Source organism: Sturnira hondurensis, unplaced genomic scaffold, assembly GCF_014824575.4.
Source record: "Sturnira hondurensis isolate 20B ecotype Veracruz unplaced genomic scaffold, ASM1482457v3 Scaffold0018728, whole genome shotgun sequence".
NCBI lineage: Eukaryota > Metazoa > Chordata > Mammalia > Chiroptera > Phyllostomidae > Sturnira > Sturnira hondurensis.
Window position 1 is genome coordinate 1363601 of NW_028091359.1, and position 17446 is coordinate 1381046.

General features: G+C 38.1%; 1 protein-coding gene across 5 annotated transcripts in view; it reads left to right on the forward strand.

Annotated features, from left to right (window-relative positions):
• ACACA (acetyl-CoA carboxylase alpha) overlaps window positions 1-17446 on the forward strand; it is a 229585-nt gene that overhangs the window by 128701 nt on the left and 83438 nt on the right. For all 5 annotated transcript variants that reach the window (XM_037070311.1, XM_037070313.1, XM_037070309.1 and 2 more), the window contains 2 exons: window positions 3391-3546; window positions 5582-5728. In XM_037070311.1, the coding sequence (XP_036926206.1) occupies window positions 3391-3546; window positions 5582-5728 (303 nt within the window). The remainder of the gene's footprint in view (window positions 1-3390; window positions 3547-5581; window positions 5729-17446) is intronic.

Below are 17446 nucleotides of genomic sequence, written 5' to 3' on the forward strand. Positions count from 1 at the left end.
ATATGTCTATACAAAAACAAAGAGGCAAACTTTAACCCATTTTTCAGGTAGAAAAATCAAGAATGTGAAAATGGAAAGTCACTTTTTTAGTAGATTGGTTTACAGAGCCAATCTTCTAAACAGAGAATTCCTGTTTAATCTGTTTTACAAACTTAGTTTGTAAATATTTGGATCATTTGCTGTGAAACTGGATTTAGGCTGGTTTGCCACTTTTCATGTCTTTCTTAGAACTAAGGTGTTATTTCAAGTCTTTGGAAGGAACTTGGGACCTGCATTTCTTCAGGTTTAAGGATGAACTTGCTCCAGTATGTATGTGTATACAAAGGTTTTAGTCTGTGCTGCGCATTGGGTGCCAGGAAGAGATTATGTCTCTTGCTTTTATCTGTGTCCTTTTACATCTGGGAACAGAGGTAACAAAAGACATTTTTATCAGTACTTTGAAGATGAATTTTAAAAATTTGAGTTCGGACAGCTGTCAGAGTGACCTTTCATGTTGTGCTTTGAGTCCCAGTTAGATGACCAGAGATCTATGTTGTGAGAGCGAACAGTTAAAGCGGACAGAGAGAAGTGCACAAGAGTGTGAGGGGTTAGCAAGAGAAAGAGTATTGAGTAATTTTTGCTGCATTTGATGTTTTTCGGGGCAACCTTAAAGACATTTTCAGTCAAAGCTTTCCATGGGTAGGGATGTTTTTAATTAACTTATACAATGGCTTCAAGGCAAGTCTATTCTTGTGAAAAATAAGATGGCCATTTGAGATTTCAATGTTTATGATAAATAAATTTGTTCCTCATAACTACTTTTTCCTCTTTCTTTTATCAGAAAGCTCTTAGATTTCCCTCATGCTGGCTAGCGGTGGCACAGGGCCATGGAAGGCGCAGAAGCCTTCAATCAGGGTTTAGTACTACACCTGGCACAAAATAAGCACTCAATAAGTTTCTGAATGAATGAATGAGCTACCCGTAGCCTGAGGGAGAACCCCTTTCACCAAGGGTCCGCCATATTTAGGACCCCTGAAAGAAGAGGCCTCCATCGGGTACTCCAGTTCAGAGAGTTCCACAACCACTGCCCCGTGAGAACTGAAGGGCCCACGACCAGAGGGGGTAATGTGGAAGGAGGACCAACTCAGTTCTGGCACTCCTGATGCCTACCTGATGCTTACTTGTTTTTTTCTGTTTCTTTGCTCTAGTGAGTCATTATATAAATTTAAAACAATATAGAACCATGTGTATCATTCATTCATTCATTCATTAAACATTTTTTTAACCACCTCTAGTGTGTCAGGTAGTATGGTTACAAAGATAAAAAGTGATCTCTATTCCTGGCTGGCGTAGCTCAGTGGATTGAGCGCAGACTGTGAACCAAAGGGCCACAGGTTCGATTCCCAGTCAGGGCACATACCTGGGTTGTGGGCCAGGTCCCCAGTGGGGGCCACCTGAGAGGCAACCACATATTGATGTTTCCCTCTCTCTTTCTCCCTCCCTTCCCCTCTCTAAAGAAAATAAATAAATAAATAAATAAATAAAATCTTAAAAAGAAGTGATCTCTATTCTCAAGAAATTTATATCGCAGTGGAAGATGACAAATAATTAGTTCCTCTGTAACATAATTATGATTCTGCCATCTTAAAATAACTACAGAATTCTAAGGAAACAGAGTATGTGGGATTAGAGATAGCTTAGAGAGAGGGGAAGGAAGGAGAAAGAGTGGGAGAGAAACATCAATGTGTGGTTGCCTCTCATGTGTCCCCCACTGGGAACTGGCCTGCAACCCAGGCATGTGCCCTGACTGGGAATCAAACCAGCAACCCTTTGCTTTACAGGCCCATGCTCAATCCACTGAGCTACACCAGCCAGGGCAGAAATACATTTTAAAATCACTTTTATTGAGATGCAGTTTATGTATAATAAAATGTCCTCATTTTATGTGTTCAGTTCACTCTGAAATAGTATATACCTGTGCACTACCATCACAATCACGGTAGGAAACATCTTCGTATTCCCCCACATTCTCTTGTAAGTCCAGTTCTTTCATATTAACACTTTGAATCCCTGAAAACACTAGTATTTCTATCTCTCACATTCATAAGACACTGCCAGCTCTGCCTCCCCCTTGGTGGCTTTCGCCATTGGTCCTGTGCAGGAAGACTGGGAGCTCCATCCTGTGGGGTTTGAAGCAGCCTAAGACCAGCTCTGCCCAGAATAGGACCCGACTGACAAGTCAGCAGCGCACACTTGTTCCTCTGGTCTAAGGAAGGGGCTAAGGGTTCCCTTAGCTGAACTGTACCCAGGGTTTAATGAAACACTTAATTCTCTTACGGCTGTACAGCAGGCTCACAAATCTAATTGTTAATGGTAGATTTAAGCTTATATATATTAGGCCTGAATAGATATGTGGGCAGATACATATACTCTTAGATCCCAGTCTCCATTTCTATTTGCTGCATTGAGAATCTGCATTTTATGTATTCATGCATGAAGTGCCTAGCTTAGTGTCATTCAACTCTGGGCACTCAATAAATAGTCATTGAATAGAAATAATGGCATGCCTTATAAATATTGATAATCAAATAAAACTAAATATACAGAGTGTGAAGTACTCTTCTAGAAATTGAGTTAAAATGATTAAAAGCTGGTGTGGTGATTTCATTATGTGACAATGTAAGTATTGTAAGAGCTATTCACTAGTTGTAGATATAGTGCACTGGGGAAATACATATGTGCGTATATATTATGTAGAGAGATATATAATTTAAATACATTTTTTACCATAGGCTATGTCTTTTAAGCTAACAATAATTAGCTAGCTAGATGGATGGATAAAATCCATTTGTAGCAGAAACCTTGGAAGCCTTTCTATGGCTAGTAATACTTAACGAAGCACCTTCTAATCAAACAGACTAAAGCAAAGATGCTTTGCTAGAGCCTGGGCTGGCCTCCCACCATTGGAGAAAGCACAGCATTCTCTTTAATGCATAGCTGTTTCTCAACTTAATTACCAGGAGCACTGCTCAGACTGGTTAGTTACGGTAACATATTTCATTTCTAAATATGTGGAATTCAAGTCATTTTAGAAGGCAGGCATTGTCAGTCTGTCTTCGAAGTGTGAAATTTACACTGTGCTTTCTTGTTGATTTCAACAAATCCAAAAGTTAAATCAGCCTATGGTGCATCGTTGGCTACATACCATTGTTTGCAGTTGGTTTATTTGTAGAGAAGTGAAAGCACCATGTACCAGTGCCCAATATTGAGAACCACATCTTAGCTACTTACAGCACCAAAAATGTGTTTCAAGAAATAACATTTACGCAAAAAGCCCTTCTAGGCAACTGTCTGATTTTTTTTCTCTGTCTCAACTCCCCATGCCATCCATCCATCCTCTTTTTCCTGCAGATCATGTTTCAAGCATATGGAGACAAACAGGGACCATTACATGGAATGTTAATCAACACTCCCTATGTGACCAAAGACCTGCTTCAATCAAAGAGGTTCCAGGCACAATCCTTAGGGACAACATACATATATGATATCCCAGAGATGTTTCGACAGGTAATGGTGGCTAACCAGGGCGGCGGGGGGGGGGGGCTCTGGCGTATTCCAAAGAGGCAGGGTTTTGTATGACTCCCCCGCAGATGCGGCTCAGACTGGAATGATGCACTCCTAACGGGCAGGAAATGTCTTGATGCTGTTCTCATTTCTGTTTTATTTGGGATTTGGTGACTGCCAGCTTAGATGTTGGATGGTTCTATGTGAACTCAGAGGAGGAATAGTGAGGAGAGAAGCCTCTGCTGAGTAGGTGAGAGTAAACTGAGACCTGTGATGGTAGCTTACAATGACCTGTATGAGGAGTTATGTTCAGGTATACATTTCCTAAGCCTATATGTAAATTATAGATATTAAAGAGGTTTAAAACTCTAGTTCTCATTTTCCTGTTTTCCAAAATAACCCAAGTCTCTCTAGCTTATAGCCTAGGTTAATATGATGAGAATCAATAATGTATACAAATGGGTATAGAGTTCATGATACACAGTTTAAAATATCAGTTCTTTTGGGGAGATTTATTATAGCTGAATAAAAACTAGCATGAGAAAATACGATATTATGAATCTTATCCTCTATATGAAAAGAAATTCCTTTGATCTGTATGGTGAATCATCTCTATGCTGCAGATTTTTCTTCCATCAATAGAAGGCAAGAAAAGTATATCACCAGCAGAAAATGCTGCAGGTAGAAAATAAGGTATCAAAAGAATAGTGAATTTGTTCTTAAAAAAACCTGTGAATTTAGAATTTTTCCAAATCTAGTTAATACCACCAGTATTACCATATTTTAATTTTACTAAGGTAGCCCTGGCTGGCGTAGCTCAGTGGATTGAGCGCGGGCCTGTGAACCAGACGATCACGGTTCGATTCCCAGTCAGGGCACATGCCTGGGTTGCAGGCTGGTTCCTTGCAGGCTAACTACCAGCAGGGGGTACACAAAAGGCAACCATACATTGATGTTTCTCTCCCTCTTTCCTTCCCCTCTAAAGATAAATAAATAAATAAAATCTAAAATAAAATAAAATAAAATAAATTAATTTTACTAAGGTAATATATGTGGCCTTGGCAAATAGTCTATCTGTAATTCTTGTATTATTCACAAATATAAGAGATTTCCATACGTATCTGCTCATTTATAAGTTCTCTCTCTCAAAATACAGTTACCTTCATTTAGTATCACTGGCACTGTTGGCCTAAAAGCTGAGTGTTGGTTCTGTTCCTCAATGCCAGTGCTATAAATAAAAATCACATTCTATACAATTCTTCCTATAGAACGTCTATAGACATAAATATAATGATTAGGACATCTAGGTGTGAATAAGTTATATTGACTTTAAGTGTTGCTTTAAGGCAGGCAAAGAAACAACTGAAGTAGTTACCACTTCATGAGGTACTTGTTTTGGTAGTAGAAAGTTGGAAATGGAAGTCATGATGGTTTCTCCATGGATAGGTGTATTTATCTGTTTTTCTCAAATTTGAGCAGAATTGATGTGTGCACTTACAAATAGTCATACACCTCTAGTGAGTTAATTCCTGCTTATGGGCTTGTCGCTTGTAAAAGATATTAGAAAAAGGATGCCTCTCCTGAACTTCTAGTAGGAATTTGTTCTCACCTTCTTGAGATTTCTTTGTATTAACTGAGTGTTATGTCATATTTCTGGTTATTCTTCTATTGTCAAGTTTCTCTAGGACTTTTTTCTTTTTTTTTTTAAGGGAGATTGATGCTACTGGGTTTTTTATTATAATTTTCCAGGGATATTGTTAGGTCTGGTGTATTTGCTAATGCTCTAGTGATTCAGAATCACTCAGTAGTTTGATTTTGTTGGAAAAATGCCTGATTTTTGGCATGTAAAATAACATTATGTGAACAATAATAAATCTGTTTTAACTGAGAATGAGAGCTGTAGAATTTGCTCTGATGTATAGAGATACTCAGCAGAATACTTGGGAAAGAAAGAGCAAAACCAGCTTGACCATGTCTTAACATTTTTTTCCACATTGAAATGCTGTCATTGATTAGTCAAACTTCTCTCCTCCACTAGTCCTTGATCAAACTCTGGGAGTCCATGTCCACTCAAGCATTCCTTCCTTCACCTCCTCTGCCTTCTGACATGCTGACGTACACTGAACTCGTATTGGATGATCAAGGTCAACTGGTCCACATGAACAGGCTTCCAGGAGGAAATGAGGCAAGTAGTTGAGTCCCCTTCCCCGTTTATTAGCTCTGTGTCCATTGGTACCAGCTTTTCATGGGATGGTCATTAAAGTGTTAATTTAGATCCAAGTAGTAGGCAGCATGGTAGTCTTATTGGTAGAATTCTTTAGAGAACATTAATTGGTTATCACGGAATTATTTTTAACTTTTTTGCTGTGATAATGATACTGCTTTGTTTAAAAATAATATTATAGTTTGCTTTTTAAAAAAGAGCATTCTTTTCTATTAAGTATATATAATGAAATAGTTACAGATGAAATGATCTTATATATAGAATTTACTTCAAAATAATGGGGGGTGAATGTGGGGGCATGGATGAAACAAGGTTGGCCATGAGTTATTGATAGAAGTTAGATGATAGATACATAGGATACTTTTCTCTCTTTTTGTATATGTTTGAAATTTTGAGATTTTTCTATCATAAGAGCATTTACAGTATTTAGCTTGATGTTCTTCTTTACTTGGATATCTGTTTGCATACTAGTATGCTTATTTGGTATGTTTCTTATGCTCAAGTGACTTGATCTGATGCTGTTGTGAGCATGGTAAATGTGTTCTTCTTAAAGGGACTCATTCAGAACCAGGGCTTTAAAGATAAAAGAAAGAACAGAGAACCCATTTCAGATTCAAGAATGCATTTCCTAGCCTTGGAGTCCTTTCTCCTATAGCGCACTACTAATAATGATATAAAGTTATTTTCTTCCCCAATATCTTGTATCCACCGCCATGCATTGATATTCTTCCTTATTTTAACTACGCTTCTAATGTACAGTTACAACAACAATGATTAACAGTAACAAACGTAAAAAGAGATACGTTTTTATTTCAACCTTAGATGTAATCCTAGATAAATCTCCTGCCTTAGAAGGAGCAATCTTTCAATTTTATGCAGTATCTTATTAAAAAGAAAATGTTACTCTGTGTACAAGGCATATGGCTGTTTCAGTAAGTACACCAGTGGGTACCAAAAGTGGATGATTTGGTATTTAGATGGATGCAGTCATGGACCAGATGGAAATTATCAGACTTGGAGGAGTTCTTCTAATCTAACACCTTGACAAGTAGCAAAGGCAAGAGGCTAGCGAGGAAGGATGCATAGAATTTTGACAAGAGTAGGTATATACTCATTAGCACACAAAGTTGAAGCAGAGGTTTGTGCCCCTGTCTGTAGCATGTACTTGGTGAGTCCCTGAACAGCAAAGAAAAGCTTCATTGTGCTAGACTCAAATTCTGATTCATTGAACAGTGTAGTCTTCAAGAACAGAAGGCACCCTTGTGAACATGGAGTTGAGAGAAAACGGCTTTAACTAATGTAATTAAAACACAAAATGAGATTTTTGGCCACATGGAAGCTAACTGCAGTGCTGTGTGAAACCTCTTGCCATGATCTTTCTCTCCCGCTTTCTTTCCGCTCTCATTCTGTGTTTGAGCGAATGGAGACTGGGGGAATAGTGAAGTCCCAGAGGGACAGAGCTCTGTTCTTGCTGAAATTACAAGCACAGAGCTGCCTGGGCATGAACATGTAGTGTTTACTCTGCCAGTATGAATACAAATAGTCTTATTATACGGGACTCTGGACCCAAAGACCACACACACACACACACACACACACACGCACACGAATAAGAAAAATTAAAAGGTTTTTTTTAACCCCTTTAAGACCCACCAAACCTTGATGGAAAAGAGATGCCTTTTGTATAGCCAGAAGTAGTGGAGTCAGTGTAGGAACCACGTTTCCCTTTGCCCAGTGGTTTAATAATCTTGAAATCCAGAAATCTCAACAGTATTAAAATTATTTTTGCTTTTTGTCAGTTCTCTCTTTCATTCTTTTCCCTTCTTAGTTGCTTGTTTTCTTTGTTCTCTCTTCTCCTTTTCTTCAAATGATTGGATTTGAAGCTGAGTGTTAGTTTGCTATTTCTGAGTCTTTGAGCGCGGGAGGACTGAGACCCGTGTTCTTTTGTGAACAGTTAGTGACTGATGCCGGCGATGGCCGGTGAAGTCAGTCAGTGGCCGTAGCTAGATTATAGGACACTGCACAGCAGGAGTGAGGTTAGGGTATTAGTATCAAATGCTGTTACCAATAGCTTGAACATACAATGGAGCATGTCCTGAGAGACTGCCCGATCCAAAGATGGAGTTTCAGCAGTCAGAACTGTGAGAGACAGCTGTGCCTGAGACAACACAGTGTCAGTGCGATGTATGCCCTCATGCTGAGCCCGGTTTTATCCAGGCAAGTTGACTTTCAGCTATTATGGTTTAATTTTCTTTGGCCAAAGAGACAAGTTTGTCATGAGGCTGGCACTCTACATATTACCCCAAGAATGATGTGAGGGGAAAGAAAAGAGCTCATGCTGATGAGATGTGGTGCACATCTGTCCTGTCCCAAAGAGAATGGGCATCTGAACAGAGCCTTGAGAAATAGTTTTATTAAAAAAGGAATAAAAAATTGACCTGTTAATATTCTGAGAGCCAAGGTTCAATGTAAATGCATTGATGCTACATGGACATTAAATCATTATAATGTGGTGTTCTCCAAAGGTGATGGCTCTACCAGGTCATCATTTTGGTGATACTGCATTACCTTGAAGGATTGGAGTTCCTGGGTTTAAAAGCTAACACATGGCTATAAGGAAAAAAAGGGAAAACAAGAGATTCCTGCAGAGTTTCCCCATGAATTGAGATGCTTTTCCCCATAATCAGAGGCAGCAAACCTGCACTTATCAGACCATTGGCTATATGGGTGGCCAGTCTTTCTTCCTTATTTTTTATTTCCAGGACAGTAAATAGGTAAAATGGTGATGGGTCCAGGACTTGGAACAATTCAGTTCCATTTAGTTTTAGGTAACTTGTGTGCCATTTGAGGAAGAATATTGGCTGTTTCAGCAGAGATGTGACCTGCATTTTGAACATTGTGCCCGTGTTAAAAGCAGGAGAAACAGAGCTTTTCTGATGTAGTGTTAGCTACTTCCTCCTTTCTATTTTCCTAGTTGTCCCTTTGCCATCAAGAAAGGTGTAACCTTATGCAGGATGAAAGGTATAGGAGACATTTCTCTCATTGTCAGATTTGAATGGCATTGCGTTTAGTATGAATTTAGAGTAGGAATAAAAGAGATGTAGACCAAATCTGTGAACTACGTTACTTGCAAATAGCTCCAGAGACGAGTTATTCGGGAATTTTTAAATAGTTTCAAGTAAAGATGAAAATTGAGGAAAATATGATTGCAGCACAGACTAAACTGATTTCATTTCTAGCTGATTTCACGATGCTACCGTGATGGGCACTGTGTGTAAATACACAGCTAGTGACTGTGCTGCTGAGCCTGGATACAGAGGAGATGCAGCTCACCAGCAGGTCCACTCTTACCACATCTCAATTTTGGAGGAATTGTTTTCATTTTCCTGCCAGTTTGCTAACCTGTTTTGATCATTTGGTGGAAGCTGTAATTGCAGGTGGGAACATTTTGAGTAACAGCTCACAATCCAATGCGGCTGCTTTCTGCACTAAATCCTGTTATCAAAAGGCTCAGTCAGGCTAAGATCAAGCCAAGGGCTGTAACCAACTTGACAGTGCAACTTAACTTTGCCTGGTAGGACAAAGAAAACACTAGCCTTCTTGAGACTATGTTATTTGTTCTGAAATGTTATTCACATTCTTTTGTTACATTTCCTTTAACAGTTTTGTGAACTGGATCATGAATCTCTAAATCAGGCAATGATGAAAGATGTCATAGAGAAGTACCTTTTATAGTAACTTTTTTAGTGAGGATAGAAATTAGGATCCTGCTTGCCTTATTATTTCAGAACATGGCCTTTTTAATAGAAGCTGTCCCATTGCCTCTCATCACGCCTGTTGTAATGAAAAACTGAGATGTGATGAGAAGATGCTGTGTTTAGAAGCAGTTATAACTATTAGGTACAGGATGTGTGCTCCGAAAAGGTTTGGTAATTAGAGACTGGAATCGTTGCATGGTATTAAATTTTTCCCTTAACATTTTTCAGGGAGATAGGTATACTCCAAATTGAATGCAATTTAATGATCATTTGCACACACAAAATTAAGAATTATAGTGGCTCCAAGGCTTCATTTTTTCCGACGGGCACTAGGTGTCAGGGTTTGTCCTTCTCAGCAGCTTAGCATTCAGACAAGCCTCTGGGTTTGTCCTGCTGGGTGAGGCAGATCCAGCAGTATCCTTCCCCTTTTTTTCAGATGGATTGGTAGGCTATGCCTAGTGTTCCTACAATATGCAATTGCATTTTTAACTCTTTGGGGTGGAAATCTGTTGAACTTTACATCATGGCTATACACATTTTCATAGGAAATAATTTTTTAGAAAGAGGACGGTCAAGGAAAAACAGTGGTGTAAAAACTAGCTGCCATCACACCTGGTTTCTTGGTTTTAGTTCTGCTCTATATTCTTGGGTGTGGAATGTTTGGGATAGGAATTCTAGAACTGCTCAGCCTTGTCCGTATTTTTAATTGTTGGCAGTGTGCTGATGTCCAGTCTACCAAGGCATAAGTATCTCTTTAATATTTTATTATAAATATTTCAGACTTACAGAAAAATATGGAAAGTGATAATAACAAATACCCCTGCATTTTCTGACTAGCTTACACAAATCTTACCATTTTGACACTTTTCCTTAATGTGTTGCTATAATCCTTTGAAAATCTCTAATTTGAATATAAAAACAAAAAAATATTAGGAGTTAGGTAGGAAAAGGAAGTTTGCTAAGTTTATAAAAACCTAAACATTAGAAGAAATTAATTAGTAGATTCATTGTGACAGTTCTAGGCTGGACTTCTTAGCCCAGAGGACCTCTTATTTTAGAAAACCACCATAACCCTCTGTCTTAATTCACTTGGTTGACATTTTCCATACTCTCAGAGGAATTGCTTGGGTTTTCATGGATTCAGATTCCATTGGAACCCGTCATATTTTGAAACTCTGACTGCAGAGAGTGTGTATAAGTGTGTGAACTTGAATAAGGAAAGTGTTGACCATTTCTCATGCACACAGAAAATATTTCTAGTTTAACATTAGACTTTGGTGTATTATTTTACTTGATTTACCCTCAGAATAGCTCCACAAATGTGAAGCTAATTTGGATGTATTTTACTGTGCTTTTGTTTCATTCTCTTGAAATCAGTCTACCTTTTTCATGCTGGGTGTGGAAATTGAGTCAGTGTCAGTGTTTTAGATACATGTTGGAAAAGAGGCGCATTTGTATTGTAGTGTGCAGAAGGTGAGCTCTGAAATAGACCTGATAAAAACAGATCTGAGAAACAGGACCATGGCGTGTGCACTGATTGTTCAAGTTATCAAAAGAGACTAATGGTCCTTGCCCCCAATCTATCCCTGAAGACAGGAGAATGTAAGTGCTTTGAGATCCTCAACAGAACGTACCACAAACCACTGATTAAATAGAAACATTCATAATTTATGCTTGCCTTATTTTTTGTCAAGGATTTCCAAAAACCAATTTTGAATTCTCTTAGGCCTAGTAAGATAGGAATTTCTTATGGAATGTGTGGTACAAATAGTTTTATTTAAAACGATGCACTTTTCTTCTGTTATCTTCATTCTAAATAAGCATGTTTGGCTATGTCTAAAATGTTTCTCTTTGTCTAAAATGATTCTCAGAACCAAAGTTGGGTGCCTCATTAGAAAAATGTTAAGGCTAATCTTGGAACGTAGCTCTTCCTGCTCTGGAATTATTTTAATGAATTTCTAACACTCTTCTTTTGGGACGCATATACTTTTCTTAGATTTTCTTCCGAATGACTGTAACTGGTGTTGGAGATTTCTCATCAGGTTGATTAGTTGAGTTCGACTCATTTCATTAGTAGGAAACCAAGGCCCAATAAGCAGCTTGACTGGCTTTGAAAATCCTAATGTATCTGCTAGCCAACTAATGCAGCACTTGTGGGGGACTCTCCCCAGTTCCTTTCCAAAGTAAGTCCTGGACATTCTTTTTAAACAAAAGAACGTACTTGTCAGCATTTTTATACATCTTGCATTTTAAGATTTTACCAAAAATGGATGTGATACTGTACCCTACGCCGAGAAACTTGACACAGCTCCCTAAAGGCAGCTGTGAGCCCAGGACAGCAACAGATGACACCAGAGGGTGAGGCGTGGTGCGGCGCATCAGAGTCCAGCATTCGTTTACGTGATTAATGGACGAGGCTTCTGGAACTGTAGTAGGCCAACTTGGTTAATTGCCGTATCAACCAGTTCCTCCTGTGCCCCATTTCTCAAATACAACTTACTCGCATGTGCTCCATTGCGTGGTTTCTTAAAAAATCGGTAGGTCTATTAAAGCACTGTGTGCACATGTATAAAATTAAGGTGGCTTCATGTATGTAAATATTACTGAGGGAAATAATTCCCCTCATCAAAATTATTGTTTCTAATCTTTGGTGACATTTTCTAAGAGTAATCTCTGGGATAAAATATTTTTGCTCTAAAAATGGTATTTCTTCTTACCCTTTCTTTAATTAGTGTTTAGAAGGGTTGAGCTAAGTTTGGTCAGCCATTTTTTAATTTTTCAAGCATGGAAAAAGGTTTTTTTCAGCTGTTAAGAAAATTGTTTTGAGCTTTTTTATATGATCATACAAAGTAGGCAATGGAACATGATCTCCAGCAATTAATACAACATGGAAAGACATTGGCATTTTTTCAGCATGCTTTTTCTCAGTAGCACAAATTAAGTCAAATATTACATTGCTGTGTGGTTTAAAAATACACGTTTTTAACACCTGCACAGTATTTTCTAATATTTCATGAAGTATGTTCTTTCCATGAGATTCTAACATGAGTTAAAATTGTAATTGTTTGATAGGATCTAATTAAAGTGATGACTTAATATTCCATACAAGATACAAAAGAGGGGGGAATAACGTTTTATTATAGGTAATAAAATATAGTCTGTGAAGGAACTCAAGTTCAGATGCCTTCTCTCTGGGTCTTAGTTTTGTCTTCTTTATGATGCCTGTGACGCTCAGGTCCCACTCGGCCCTAACGTTCCAGGAGCCTTTGTGTCGCTGCTCCCTTGCAGGAGGATAGCTGTCTTCCTGGCAGCAGCCACAGTAGAACAATAGCTACCGGGGGCTTTGCCGGAAAAACTCAACTTTTCAACTCAGAGCACGGAAAATAAAGTCGCAACATCTCAGCCACTGTCTAACCTTTGTATTACTGCAGCTGAACTCAAAATGAGATAGATATAAGAAAGACAGTCGTGGCAAAGATATTTCCTTTCTGCTTCCCACAGCATAGCTAGAGTTGATGGATGCTTCTTATATCCTTAAAAACAAAACCCTGTCTTGTTTGAGCCCTTAGCTTTCTCTTTACATTTCTTTATTGAGCTTAATATTGCTTTATTTTGTAGTAGCAGCAGCTTTGGAAAATGTGTGTATGTGTGTGCATCCATGCATGTGTGTGTGTGCATTTGCACTTTCTATTCACATTGATAGTACAATTAATGTTGATGTCAATTTTGGTGTTAACTTTGGGTCATAATTAGTGTTGACACTTGGTGTCAGACTAATGGCATTTACGGGCACCATCAGAATAAATGTTAATATTATCGTGTTTTTAGTATCTATTATAGTAACATTAAACCAAGGCCCTCCCAAGAGAAAAAATATATATATGGATAGATAGATAATGTCTTTCTGTATTGCTGGTGTTACTCAGTGAGAAAATGACATCTCAGGGCAGAATCCTAATCACTGTTTGGAGCATCAGAAATAATGATCACCTCTGATCGGAGGTTGTGAATAATTCATTCGGTTTGATTTTCACGTCTTGTCCAGTGATACTTTTCAAACCAAATGTGTTCCTACAGGAAAATAATGGTCCCACTTCTTATGGAAATACTGCAGCACAAATCATTTTACCCACATAAAAACAGTTAAATAAGACTGTTGTCTTCTGCTTGCTTTCTCCTCCCCATTCCCTCCTCCCTCACTTGGCACGTGTTTATTCCAGAGTCAGACTGTGGCTGAAGAAATATTTTCTTCCTTAGAACTCATGTAAGGAAAACAGATACTTATTTCTGTTTATCCTTAGCTTAGTCACAGCAACTCTTCTGATCCTCTTCCTTTTTTTGTTTTACACTAATTAGTTTAGGTTGATAACCTGAAACCTGAGAAACCTGCTAATTGGAACATTCTCTTATAAAAAAATAATCTGTAATGTTTTTTCCAATGATTTATGACCATATCAGTGAAAACGTAATTGGCAGCAAGTGCCCAGAACCACTCGGTTAGTCAGTGCCTCAGTGGTCAGGGAAAGAAGCTGGCGGCTGGAAAGAACCAAAAGCCGGAGTATGAAGCCCATTGTGCACCATCCACCCGCTCACCCGCACAGCTCCTTTCGGCTACATGTTGCCATTTTGTTGCTTCCTTATCCCTTAGTCCTGGGGTGGCCTTTTCACTAAGTTTTACCTGCATAAAAACGTGTGTGGGGAGAGAGAAGCCGAAACAAGGGGATTTGGTGATGGAATTTCCTTTCATTATTATTTTTCAGTTAATATACAAAGCAACTTGTGTTCAGGTGAAATCAGAGAATGTCATATTCCTAATCACATTGTCACACTTTGTGTATGCTTTTATAGTGATTGCAGAAATTTCAATAGCATGTCTCTGTTGTATGTAAAATATAGATAGGCCCATCTATATAAAGTAATTTGGCTGAAAAACTTAGTGTCCTAATTAAAGGGGGGAGATAATGACTGTCTTTTGAAGTAATGACCCAATCCACTGAGACAAAGCTATTCTTGGATAGAGTATTTTGAACCATTTCTCCTGAATGTTGTGACCCTTTTTTTTTCCCCTCTAAATCTAACAAGGGCAGGGGGAGGTGTTTTTCAACCTAGTTCTCATCATCAGACAGAAAGTATTTTGCATTCAGAAGCCATTTTCAGTATCAAATTCAATTTCATCAAGTGATTAGTTGAGTTCGGTAGAGAATAATTTAAAGACACAAATTTGGAAATGGCTGTGGTGCTTCTGCGCTTGAGGAGAGCAGTTGCTACCCTCCGTCGGGGGCTGCGCGTAGCCATGCTGGTTGCCCTGTCACACGTCCTCACAGCGTGGCAGCCCTGCAGCTGTTGGCCCTGTGCGGTCGTGCCCTGGCCTGCGGGGAGGAGCAGGGCAGTGGGTGAGCTGATACCTTGTCTGCCTATCAGAGCAAACGTCCTGTTATGTACATATGTTTGTAAAGCTCTTTAGCCCCCTTCAAGATGAAAGGCTCTGTATAAATATAAGCTTTCGATTTTAGTACATGTTTGTAATACATGTGGTACAGCCCTAAATATGTATTTAGCTGATAGGCACTGTTCTTGTCTATTGTACAAATATTGACTTTAAAAGTATAAATATGTATTTAACCATCAGACCAGAAAAACACTGAAGCAGTTACTTCTCAGGTAGAGATATTAATATTGTATAAACCTATATATACGTATGTTTACATTCTACCACATCAGTGCAGAGCATTTCTTTTTTCAAAAAGTGAAACGATAACCCCCAACAAACTAAGACAGTTCCCGATATTCTGCTCCCTTTGAGGTGAGTCCTGATCTTTAATTTTCATATGTTTAAATCTCTCTAACATTACAAAATAAGACCTGTTGTATGACTAAAATTTAGTCTGTTCTTACAAAATATGGAAAATCCACTAGGCTGGTGAGATTCTTTGTTAATTATGGAAATGTTCAGATGTGCACTAGAGATAATAACAAAAGCTCCCATGTACCTGTCACCCAATAAAGAGGTACCTGGTAGTCCTGTCTCAATTACTTTTTTATTTTATTATAAAATGTTTAAGTTATCAATGCAGTACAAACACGTTAAAGAAAATTTGGAGAATGGGAAAAAAACCGTAATTCCATCATTCTAAGGTAACTATTATCTCATTTTGCTCTGTTCTTTATTTCTGTTTTTTCCTCCTAACATGCTTCTAGTTAAAGTGTCGTAGTACTTACCATGCATTTGCTGTGTGCCAGGTGCTATTCTAAAGTTTACCATGTATTTAATCCTCACCAACTTAATATAATAGGTCATTATTACCCCATTTTACTGATGAGGAAACTGAGGTGCACAGAGGTTAGTAACTTACCTAAGGTTATGTGGCTAGAAAACTAACTGAATCTATATTTTGTCAGAGTCAGATTCTGTTAGATCTGTAGTCTCCAAATCTGGCTTCTGAGTCTGTGCCCTTTAACCATTATTTTGTTATTATGGTTTACTTGCATTTTTTGGTGCCACTTCTTCAAATGTACTTTGTAGGCACTCTAAAATGCTATTTGTAGACTTCATAGCCATTATCTTATAAGGTCCCCAGAACACTAGCAATGACCTCACTAGCCAATTTAGTTCCCTTCAAAAATGGGTTTTTTTAATATTTTATTTATTTACCTTCAGAGGGGAAGGGAAGAAGAGAGGGAGAGAAATATCAATGTATGGTTGCCTCTGCTGGGGACATACAATGTATCGTGTGTCCCCTGCCAGGAACTGGCCTGCAACCCAAGCATGTGTCCTGACTGGGAATCGAACAAAAAATGTTTTTAACATGCTATTTATTCTTTTAACTGTGTCTTCAAATATTTTGATTTGCAGAAAAGTTACAAGGATAGTGCAGAGTTCCCATATACCCTTCACCCAGCATCCTCTAACGTTAACATTTTATATGACCATTGTATAATGATAAAAACTAAGAAATTAACATTGGTATAATACTATTAAATGAAATACACTTCATTCTGGATTTCACCAGTTTTTTCTACTAATGTCCTTGCTGTGTTCCAGGATCCAATCCAGAAACCATATTGTGTGTTTAGGTGTCAGTGATGTTTACGCATGTATTATAATTCGTATTTATCTTTTCACCGTGTTTTGGCTAAGTGCAGTAGCACTAGTCTGGATCACACTTTCCTAATTTCTCCAAAAAAATTTATGCAAACCTTATTTTTAAAAATAAATGATTCATAATAGCTATAAGAGCAAATTAATTTTTCTGTGCCTTGTTTTTTCATGGTAATAGCAACAGCTGCTTTTCCATTAATAACAATAGCTCTTGTTAGAGGACTTTTATAAGCCAGTCTCTGTACCAATCTGATGTGGTTGGTGTTCATCACAATAATCCCTCTAGAAAGATACTGTTACCACTATTTTATAATTGAAAAAATTGTGACTATATGAGGTTAAGTGACTGGTCTGAGGTTTTATAGTTGTATAAAGCTGAGGTTTGAACCAAAACAGGTCCAGCTTAAACTTTTAACTACTACCAGTATTTGTCAACATGTAATACATGTTCAATTAATGGTAGCTATTCTTGATACTAAAAAAATAAGTACCGGTAGGTGATTAATGTTTAGGACTGTTATTCCATGATCCCTAGTGATAAGTCATGGACAATATTCTAAGTCCTTGATGTGCACCGTTTTCCAAGTATCATTTTAAAAATGAAATGACTATGGAATGAGCAAATATTTATTACTCCCATATTACGTGTAGGGAGCCTGCTAGGCACTGGAAGTGATGATATAATGATTCAAGCTGGCAAGCTAAAAGCAGTCCCAGGCAGTATATGATTAATTATCAAATAAATTCTTTACACGAAGGTCTTAGTAGGCGATCAGAGAAGAAAGGGGTCACTTTAGGCTACGGGAAGCTTTACTGAGGAAA